Below are 11225 nucleotides of genomic sequence, written 5' to 3'. Positions count from 1 at the left end.
ATGATATGCTAATGCTTGGTAATGTAGAGACTTTTAAATGATGTCTTCGGGCCAAAAATAACCAAAGGAGAATGACGTAAACAATCTTTATAATTTCTGTGTTGCAACGCTGAAGCGTTGTTTCTTGATAGAAAACTTTCTCGTTGACCGATTTATATGTTAGAATAATATAGTACACGATAACAGATTATCGTGATAATTTATGGATGATTTAATACGACAAAACATTTTCTAAACCATCCTTTTTAAAAGTTTATATTCTAGACGTTTAAGTACACTTTTGCAAGAAGCGACACAAAGTGCTTATCAATTGCGAAGAAATTTGTATAATAAAACGGGTTTGTGATGATGTTTACAATCAGTTTATTTGTGCTTTCTTAATGCTACATCACCCGAACATGTTATAGGTCTTTATAAGCAGTGCAATCTTCTTGGTACAACCTTGTGTGCTGCATGTAACAGTTCATGAAAACAAACCCTTCTGAAACTCGCCTTCTCCTTGAACAACTAAAACAGAAAATGTGTACTTATTTATTAATTATGATTTGGATATCATATTAGGAAGAGTTATTGTGACCAACTAGTAATGCTAATGTTCGACGATGTTTCAGTCATTCCGATGCCATATTGTTTTGTCGAAATCAGCAAGACAGAAAATTAGAAAAAAAATAATGTAAGTAATTTTTTCACTTTCAATTTGATTATTTTATTATTTTTGGCTTTTCTAATTGAAAAGATCGTTTTTTGGATATTAAAAAGTATACTGATAAAGAAATTGTTATTGTCACAATAATATTACCTCAGTTTTGTACTCCGAAGCAACACTGAATACGCTTTTTAATATTTAAGGAAAAATACAAGATAGTGCAAGTACGGCTTTATCTATTTCTTAACAATGTACTGGATAATTATGCCAGTGCCGAGGTGTCATTTTTACACCCGTCTAATGTGTATGTTTGGAAAAATTCAAATATGTTATATGGTAGACCATTGCTGGAAAAATTTATTAAACGATTTTGTTTCTGACGTTTATCATCCGTCAGGTGAATCTTATTTATTTACAGTATTTAAACAGAAGAGAGAATATACCATTTAGGCAATGCACAGGGACATCTTATCCGCTCTGCTCATATAATATATACATGTAAAAATAAGTGTATTATATATATATATATATATATATATATATATATATATATATATATATATATATATATATATATATATATATATCGTAGAGAGCAAAGCGGATAAAATACCCCTGTGCGCAATGATCTAACATTTAGTATAATATGGATTTACACATAAACATCAGACACGATATAACCCTTCAGTTTTTTTTAGTTCTTTGTTTTAATGTTTTTAAACTGAGGAACATTCATTTAACATTTCTGGTATTCATGTGTTTATCCACAGTACCGGTTTCAGAGGTTACATGTGCAGGCAAATATATAGATTCCGAAGAAAAAATTCGTTAAGAAAATAAATTTTTAAAATACCGTAATTTTTAGTTATGTAGTGACAAAAACGGGATTTTTCAAACTGTTACAATTAGATAACTTTAAAAATGGCAAAAAATTATTTTCAGAAAAAATACCAAATGAGTATATTACTTATTGATACATGTAGGTGAAAATCTGTAGCTACCAGTCTGCTAAAATGTTGCAACTTAAAACAATACTTGCACTTGCCAATACCATTCGTTCAAAGATAGATGTCAAATGTTTTTCAAAAAGAATAAAAAGTTATACATGTTGTAAAGTGTGGATTGTTAAACAAATACTTACTTGTTAAGGTACTTGTTCCGAATTATCTGCCCCTGAAAGAAAAAAAGATAAAGATTATATCAAAGACGATTTCTTTTAATGCCCAGTCTGTGTTAATTTGGCATATTGTGGCAAATACTGGTTATACAGTAAGATAAAATTATTTTAAAAGAAATAAAACCATTTTAACCACTTTTTTGATGCCTTAAATGTACCGTTGATAAATTCTCAAAACAAAAAAAAATTGATAAAAATTGCCCCTTCGAATATTCACTCAGAGCGATTCATACTTTTAAGATGTTTTAAGTCGGTGCGAAAAAATCCAAACATTTGAATACTTAATTATGTTTGTATATGTATACAAAATTCTTCTAAACGAGATTAATATAATCTAACAACTTTCTTGCATAACCATCCGTTCTAACTACCAACGGAGTGCGTTTTCTCCGCAGCCCCCCCCCCCCCCCCCCCCCCCGCTGAATATGATGTAGCGTTTACCTTTGGCATACTATCAAATACACATTTAAACATGTGACAACACTTTGGCAAAAACAGAGCTTATACTTAACAGATACTCAGTGCAATTTTGTTCATAAAAGAGTTCCTTAGGGGTTGTAAAAGATTTTTGTTAAAGCACGTAACTACAGATCTAGAACAGAGTGGTCAGAAATACATCTTGGTCTTACATTGATGATATATTCAGTCCATGTCCTATCTGTCGCTGAAGCTGCATACGTCGTGCAAGCATATTCATGAACTCCAACTCTCCAAGAATGCCTCTTTTTCTTCCCCCTTTTAATGCAGCCGTCCGAATTGCATTGTTCTGATTAAATGAGCTGAATTAAAAAAAGAAAATGATGAACCAGAAATAAAGAAAAAGATTCGAAATATCACGCATTTTAAGATTTTTGATCATTTCCATACATGTATACCTATACATATACATGTATACCTTTCCTTCTGTTCTCTCTTTAGAATTTTCAAATCCAGTTTTCCATCAAATCCTAGGCATACAAGTGGCATAAGACATAGAAAAGTAGCCACAAATATGCAGGTTTTCTGCATGATGAACCGTATATTTTAGACCAATGTTATAAGAAATAATCTATTTGTCTCAAGATATGGGAGATTCTAACTTACGCGCTCATTTATACCTACAGATTACCACGATAACTATTCATTCATGTCTCACCAACATTTTAATATTCCACCCCCTTTACAATTATCCTAGTTTTAATTTGTAAATAATCTAATTTTTGCCATGAACCTGCTCAAGGCAAAGCTCACCAGTTAAAGAAGACCGAGGAAACAAGATGGAGAAACTGTTCATTGGTTGAATTATAAAACATCCTTAAATAAACCCAAAGCGTGATCAATTATATTGATAAAGAAAAAATCTGTCCGTGCTATAAGGATGCGGAAACATAACATGACAGATGGCTGGTAAATATAAATAATCATTTACAATAATACTGTAGTTCAGTAAAACCATAAAAAAACCCACTTATAAAAATAACCAAACAAACAATTAAGCGAACTAAAAAACTACGATTTCTACCCATCACGAAAATGTTTGAATAATGTCCATTCAATGAATTACTAAACCGGTCCCCTTACCAAAACTCTACCTGATACAAACACAACCGTTTTAAAATTTACTGAAAGACATCAATATATGATTTTTTTTTCACTTTGTGTATTGTTGCATGGGTTAATTTTATTACTTTTTTTGTCAAAAGTATAATGTTCACATCATATTTATAATATAATAATCTATCAATTGATATATATATATTTTTTTTTTTAAAGTTTAAATTGGTTCAATAATCCATTCATTTGAATTAGTGATAAATAAGTTCGATATGCAACTTAAGTGTATGTGTAAAACGGTAAGATAAAAAACTCAAAATAAAACTGCATTCCAATTACCTTTAAACTTATCTGAACATAATTTTGAAATCAAAGACCCCCCCCCCAAAAAAAAAAAAACCAAAAAAAAAAAAAAAAAACCCCAAACAAAAAAACCTGTAAAGCTTGTTTGTCTGAAAACGAAATTGTTATCCTTTACTTTACATCCCTTGAAAACAATCACAAGATTTGAGCTCTTTTTTTAGACAAGATTATCTAAAGAATTGATTTAATTTAAAGTGCTCAAGTTAACTAAATTAAATTCATACATAAAAAATAAAAATATACAAATTTTGATAATTTTGATATCAAATCGTGTCCAGGTCCTTTTTGATAGTTTTTATTCTTTATCCAACGAATGCGTAGAAAGTTTGCGATATAATAAACAATAATGTGGTCAATTGTAAAGTAAAACATTTTTATTTAAAAAAAAAATCTCAATTCAAATCATTAGTCCTTAAGGATATAAAAAGTAATATAGCTACTATGGAATCGACACTGACGAAGATGTACTTGTTTAACGATACTGTAGAAATTGAAATACTAGATACTTCATGTAATTTGTTTGAAAATAATTGCTAAAATGCAACCCCAAAGCCTTTACCATGTGTTGAAATATATTTATAATCAGCCTATTGCTAAACATACATTTTAAGATATTTAGGTTGTTTAAATACAGCAAAGAACTTTTCCGGTATTTATACATTTATCAATTAAGCTGTAAAACTGAAAAAACTGTAAAACTGTAAAACTGAAAAAAATCTAACTATTTGAAAAAAAATATTTCATATATATATATATATATATATATATATATATATATATATATATATATATATATATATATATATATATTTTAAGTGTTTCCTTTTTATAAACTTTTTAAATAGAGTACAACAGAAAGAAGAGTAAAAGAAAAACATTTTATTCAAACTTTAAAACCTTGCCTCAACAGACTGCTATAATTATACTTTTTTATGTATTGTTTATATATTTCATTGAATTACCCTATAGATTACGCGGCAATATCCCTCTACTACGTTAACTTTAACTGTCATTGTATTGTAGACGTCACCAAGTAACGCAATTGTTATTTTAAAAACGTCTGAAGATTGAATGAAAGCGCTAACGTTTTACTCTGTGTTGTCTTTCATTTTTCAAATTTATATATATATATATATATATATATATATATATATATATATATATATATATATATATATATATATATATATATATATTAAATAAGAAAACACGAAAAACGTTCAATATAGCTTAAGCGCTTTCATTTTAAAATCTTCGGAAGCTATATATATATATATTCTAACATAATCGTGTTATCACGCCGTTTCGTTTATTTAGTTATGAAGGCGCTGTCATGTGAACTCTTAGCTAGGAAAGATGCCTATTTTCAACTATTATTTCTGTTAAATATTTCCTTGAATATAAAATGAATATGCCTTTGGGATTGGTATTAAACCTTGTGGTCGTAAGCGCAAATTAAATTTTTGTTTGAATTATCATCCAATAAAACGACCATTAAATAGTCTAATGATTACTTTAATGTTTTTACGTGGTGGAATAAATATGTTTTTATGAGAGAATCATGATCACCACATCAGCTAACTTTTTGATTAAGATATTTTTCAGAATTGTCAATAGACTTGCAAATTTCTTCCCCCTCAAAAGAACTTATATTATCAAATATGAATAAAAAGGTCGTTTTTCACCCTTAAAACTATTCCTTCTAAAACTTAAACATAAAGACTGTACAAATTGTAAAGAAAAAATTGGTTGTTGAACAGTAGAAGAATCATAAAGTTTCAGTATGATTCCGCCTGTTCTAATTTTGTTTCAGATAATGACACATTTCTTCATTTTTCTTTTCCCAATAACAGCACATTCAATAAAAATTACACAACCTTTATTTAATTAAGGTTTGCGACAAACACGTTCTTTCTACATCGAAATGAGACAGTTTTTTTGAAGACATTAATTTCTTTTACAACCTGTTTTGATTTCATATTTCTCTTCATGAAAAGTATAACATGATTATAGAGAACGCGCTTTTAAAGTAATGACGCTTACAGCTAGGTGATTTTCAATCCCCGTGACTTAATTAGTGTTGTAAACCTGATGGCTATAACAAATTACGTTTATAACGTAGCAAAATCGCCCGTACCTAGCACCTCGTTGTAAGCATGTTCTTCTGTTTTAGCCATTTTTATTTTTTAAATTTTTAAACTAGAATATTTTTTTTACTAGTGTACTACTTAATCAAAACTATAATACTTTTATATGTATAGGCAAAATTAAACGGGGAAGTGTTTCTATAAAGTTTTAATTCACAATCCAACTTAAGTATCTGCAACTGAATAATGTTACTCTAGAAACATTGTGTTATGTCCTGACTACATATAGAAACAAATTCAATATCATGTGTTGAATTGTTTATCTATTTTTGTGGGATTTTTTTGCCAGTTAAACAAAGAGTGAATATACTTTAAAGCTTAAAGCTTAATTCAAAATTTCTTTTACGACATTTAATAAAATATACTTTGTTTATTCCTTGTTCATTCTATCATTCATTCATAATGAGTAAAATTAATTGCGATTTAATATTACATATTCGTGATCCCTTGTTTCAACCATGACCCGGATGATAAGATTGACATACAGTATATTCAGGATGTCGTTGGATCAAGAAGATAAAAGACAGACACTCAGGATACTCTATATATGATAACAATGGAGGATAGCCTACCCGATAACCCATTAAAGAGAGGGCCCTATACACTGTATTATAATAAGATAAACAACAACATGACAGGTAAGTTGTTATTTATCTAATAACTTTTAGATACATCATGGAAGAGAAAAAGTACATTCTGAGCTGCATAAATATATGAATATTAATTATAACATAATTAAGAACATCATTTTTGTACAGATACAAAACTGAACAAATACTTGATGTTATCAGAGTTATCTAATGTACATATTGTAGCTATTGGTATGAGATAAACTAGTTTTAAAATGTACTTATAGCTGATGGCTTATCGTACTGTAATTACTTTGCAGCCGTTTCACAGGACAACAGCCGTTTTAATCTGCTGGTTGTGAGGACAGTGGCGATGTCAAGCGTAGTGATACTTGTCTTGGCGTATGTCGGGATTACCGTGTCACAGGAAACTAACAAGCCGGATGTAGCCGACATGATAGCGGACTGTCGGACAATATGTGGTGATACCTTCTACAATTGCCTTATATTTGATTGTCAAAGTGATAGCGTGCTCTGTGATAAACGATGCACTATGTCTTTTCGCGAGTGTTACTCTAGCTGTGAAACATTCCGGGTGGACAAAGAACCAAGTACCCCTTTTATTGAAAACGAAGAACCATATAAAAGTAATGATATGTGAAATTAAATTAATTATAAGTTGCTGAATAGTAGAAAACAAGTATATAAACCGATCGTTGTAGATGAAATGGATGTTTTTAATTACTGTCTATCAATTAAAATGGGCATGGCCATAATGTTTTGTTATCCCTCCCCCCTTTAAATGTTTAAAATGGTTTTAGCATGGCGTTTTAAATACTCAATCAAGATTTGAGAGTCATTCTTTGAGCTATAAGAGAGATACAAAGCTCGCCTTCATTTCATGTCCGCAAAGCTCATATTATGTTTTGGTTTACATTTTAAAATTCCAAGGTTTAGACCTTAAATGAACGCGACAAACGTTAGAAACTGCTTTTGTATGTTCAAAACAATTTAGCAGATAAAAAATAATGCTTCAAAGGTTACTTTTACTGGTATTTTGAGCCATTTGTAAACAAAAACATGACAGTTTTAGTTAAATAGCAAAGAATTGTGAGCTCTGTATTTTTGTTATAACTCTACGTATGACACTCAAATTTTGGTTGATCATTAGAATAACATTGTATAAAATACTTACAAATTTTTGTTACAGAAAATATGTTGTTAAACGTTTCCAGGTGCATATATTAAAAAAACCCATCAATAATCATTAACAAATCACTAACCACCGCGTTTTTACTTATAATGTGTTTAAGTGAATTTATAAATATGATCGTTTATATATAAATAGAGTGTGATAACTTTCATATCTTTGAAAACCATGGCAAATATGTACTGAGCTATGTAGACTCCGGACCGTGTCTTTAGACATTGATAACTAAGTATTTCTAGCTATTTAGATGTTTGAATTTAAAGAACAGTCTATCATATCTACCTTTTTCTTCCCCTCTTTCGTGACGGTTGTCTGTTAATGTTTCAGTACGTAAAGTACTTCTTTTATGATGTTGTTTGTATGACAGAGATTTCTCTCATTACGTTTGTAACATTGTATTACAAGATCACCTTATATTCACATTTTTCACGGTCGAATATGTTTGAAAAAGAACCTGCCTTGAATTGCAATAAGAACATTTTTATTTGAACATAAAACTTTATACACCGTGTGATTTTTTCAAAACAGCAGTATAACAAAAATCGAAACTGAAACTAGATTTCCGTGTTTCTGAAGTTCAATTCAGGGGAAATAGTTTATGTCTTACATCGTTTTCCCCGAATTAAGCAGCTCACAGGACTTTGCTTTTTATCTTTAATCAAAATTTCAACAACAATTGAACGTTAGATAGAAAAAATTCATTTATTACATAGCACCAAAAACATATATATGAACATAGGCCTAGGGATTTAGATTTCCCAAATAAGTAACAGGTCAAAAACAATTTTTTCTTGAGAGAGATTGGATCAAACACAAACGTTTAGAAAACTTTATATGAGGATTCTTTCATAGTTAACTCACCAATTTGTACTACAATAGTTCATGAGAAGAAGATTTTTAAATATGTACACTACATTTAATTATTTTTTTTAACTTAGAATTCATCTTTGAGCCCAAGTATTGGTCTGAGTGTCATGGTTTAAATGACGAAGAGTCTACACTATCTATGAATTCTTGCGTAATAAATGCATCGTTTGTAACATTGTTGTTAATGAGAAGATGTTTATTTATCATTTTCCTATATATTTCCATATGTTATATCTAAACCATGTGGAGCTCTCGTATTGGCACGGGGTCACAGTTTTAACCATAATTATTTAAAATCTACGACATCTGGGGATGTTTGTACAGTACGTACCGGTATTGAGAAGATGTAATTTTCCCTACATATTCTATGTTGAACTTTGAGAGCTAGAAGGAGTGGTTGGATGCTGCAACAATTATTTTGATAAATCTGTAGGTGCAGTTCGCTCTTTGCTACACGTACTGGGTTTTAGTGTCTGCAATTTAACCCCATTTGGAATAATTGTTTTAGAAAAAACATACATATTTTCTTCGTTCTCCTTTAATATAAGCCAGAGTCACAACTGGTTGTATGTGCTGCGAGAGGATTTTGCAAGAAACGCAAGTGAATCTTGCGATTACGGAATGAGGTATGTTTACTGTAAGCTTGACTGTGGTTGTTGGACATGTTTTACAATCACCATGCTTTCGTTGCGAGATTTTAATGGAAATAAGCAGTGGCGCTTCACTTAAGGAACCCAAAAAATAACTATACGACTTGGCATGCACGAATGACGCCGTAAGGAGATCTCACTTGTCCTCTGCGTTACACTCACGTTGACAGCTAGTCTCGTCGCTTGTACTCACCATCAACATAAAATTGAACAAGCAGTGAACGCACAGGAATTGTAAATTATACTTACGCTATGTGTATACCAAATTTTCTTGCGTGCAAAGTCTCCATACATAGAATAAATACATGCATAACATTATAATGAAATAAATACCCAAACGGTACATGTAAAGAGAATTGACAGTTTAATCCATTCATCAAAATGCAACTGAAAGAAAAAGCTTTTAGTAACAGCTTCTGCCCCCCCCCCTTCCCCCCGAAAAAAAAAACACCAAACAAACAAATACGTTTTTTTACTTAAAAAAAAGTGTGAATTTTGTTAATTTCAATTTAACTAAAACACCAGTTTAAATTTTTTACATTTAAAACTATTCATGTTTTAAATGACAGGGTGAATAAAAAATGATTTGAGATGTTTGACCTTTTGATTAAAACAACGGAAATCAGAAGACAAATACAAAATTACATATTACGGAAGGTTTCACGCATTTTAAGTCATCAGTTTACAAGTCGTTAACTCTCCGTAATTAAACATGTAAACACATCAAGTTGTTTGAATGTTACGTTAATGCGATTGCCGTCTAAAATAGTTACAGTGAAATTGACCCACCGAGAAAGAATTTAAATTTGAAGTTATTCGATGTCCGTAGTAAAAGGTCTGCATTTAAAGATTGTGCAGTTCTTGAAGACATCAGGCTTCACTGAGTGCCATTTGTTCATGATATACATGTATGCCACGCTGCATTTTTTACATTTCCATGCGCTTGCGTCGCTATGAAGCGGAAGGAAAACTCAATATTTTTGTGTTGGACAAACGCTTGATAATATTTTTCTCGTTTTAATTGGATTTATTTACTTTAAACATCGTACTTTTTTCAAAAGTTCATCTTTTTATGTGATATATGAAATAAGTGGAAATCGTGAACAAAATCGATATTTAGTATTTCATGGCTTTGTGCTAAAATGAAAAGACTATTTTGAAGTGTTGTTCAGTGACTCTGGAAACTCTCTGAAATTAATATAAATTGTTTATTTGCCTATAAACAATTCCAATTCCAATTAACCATTCACAATATTTTGTATGCGATTATTTTATTCTGTAAAGTTAAAACAACGGTAATCTAATGTGTTCAAAATAGTTTATATCTTCATTTTTCAATATCTTGCTTCTATTACTTTGGTAACCGGTTCTTGAAACAACCGTTTAAGATTGTCTTACAGCCTTATTCAACAAAGGGTATCACAATACGAAAACAAAATGTGAAGATAATCGGTAACTATGCGTGGCGACCGAATTTCGATATCTACAGAGAATTAATATTTAAAGAGCTAGTACTGTGATCAAAGTTAATCCGATGGTTTTGAAATGTCTTTCTTCAAGTAACATCTAGTAAAGTATTCGATGAAATATTCGTGTATACTAAAATGTCCTACCCGCCAAAAAAGTAATAATAAATCATATGTTTGTTTGGTGTTTTGATATACAATAATAACATCTCCAAAATACCGGTAATAGAACTCCTATAAAATGTTTTTAAGATGTTGAACTTAATTGGTTTTATTCGGAAATAAAATTCAAACAAAATATGTTACTGAGCAGTTGTTTCAGGGGTGATGGATAACTAGGTGTACACGCATTCTGTGACATATATCATAATCACGTGATATTTAGTCTCGCAATTGTCACCGCGAAACTAAAAGGTTCAAATAAAACCACGTTATCTAGATTTAACTAACAATAACATTTGCAGGGATGCAAATGATGCCTCTAGTGGACTTCTTATAAATTACAAAATAACGTTTGCATTCAAGTACTCGTGTGCACGCTTTGCTTTTTCCATGTTACATTGTGATCAAATTGAAAAAAAATACACTGCATTTTAA

At 30.4% G+C, this 11225-nt stretch overlaps 1 protein-coding gene and 1 long non-coding RNA gene across 2 annotated transcripts; one reads left to right on the top strand and one right to left on the bottom strand.

The window, feature by feature from the left end:
- Positions 1–6: 6 nt before the first annotated feature.
- On the bottom strand, positions 7–2978 carry LOC128184344 (uncharacterized). Its single transcript, XR_008243725.1, has 4 exons — positions 2719–2978; positions 2453–2602; positions 1788–1819; positions 7–507 (listed from the first exon to the last, which is right to left on the bottom strand). It is a non-coding gene; the product is annotated as an uncharacterized LOC128184344 (long non-coding RNA).
- A 3390-nt stretch (positions 2979–6368) lies between these two features.
- Positions 6369–8602, top strand: LOC128184949 (uncharacterized). The gene is made up of 2 exons (XM_052854599.1): positions 6369–6504; positions 6756–8602. Exons 1-2 carry the CDS (start codon positions 6414–6416, stop codon positions 7094–7096), a joined length of 432 nt encoding a protein of 143 aa, XP_052710559.1. The 5' UTR covers positions 6369–6413; the 3' UTR covers positions 7097–8602.
- The last annotated feature ends 2623 nt before the right edge of the window (positions 8603–11225 follow it).

Source organism: Crassostrea angulata, chromosome 5 (genome assembly GCF_025612915.1).
Source record: "Crassostrea angulata isolate pt1a10 chromosome 5, ASM2561291v2, whole genome shotgun sequence".
Taxonomy (NCBI): Eukaryota; Metazoa; Mollusca; class Bivalvia; order Ostreida; family Ostreidae; genus Magallana; species Magallana angulata.
Note: the sequence above shows the minus strand (reverse complement) of the source record. Positions and strands in the feature narration are given on the sequence as shown.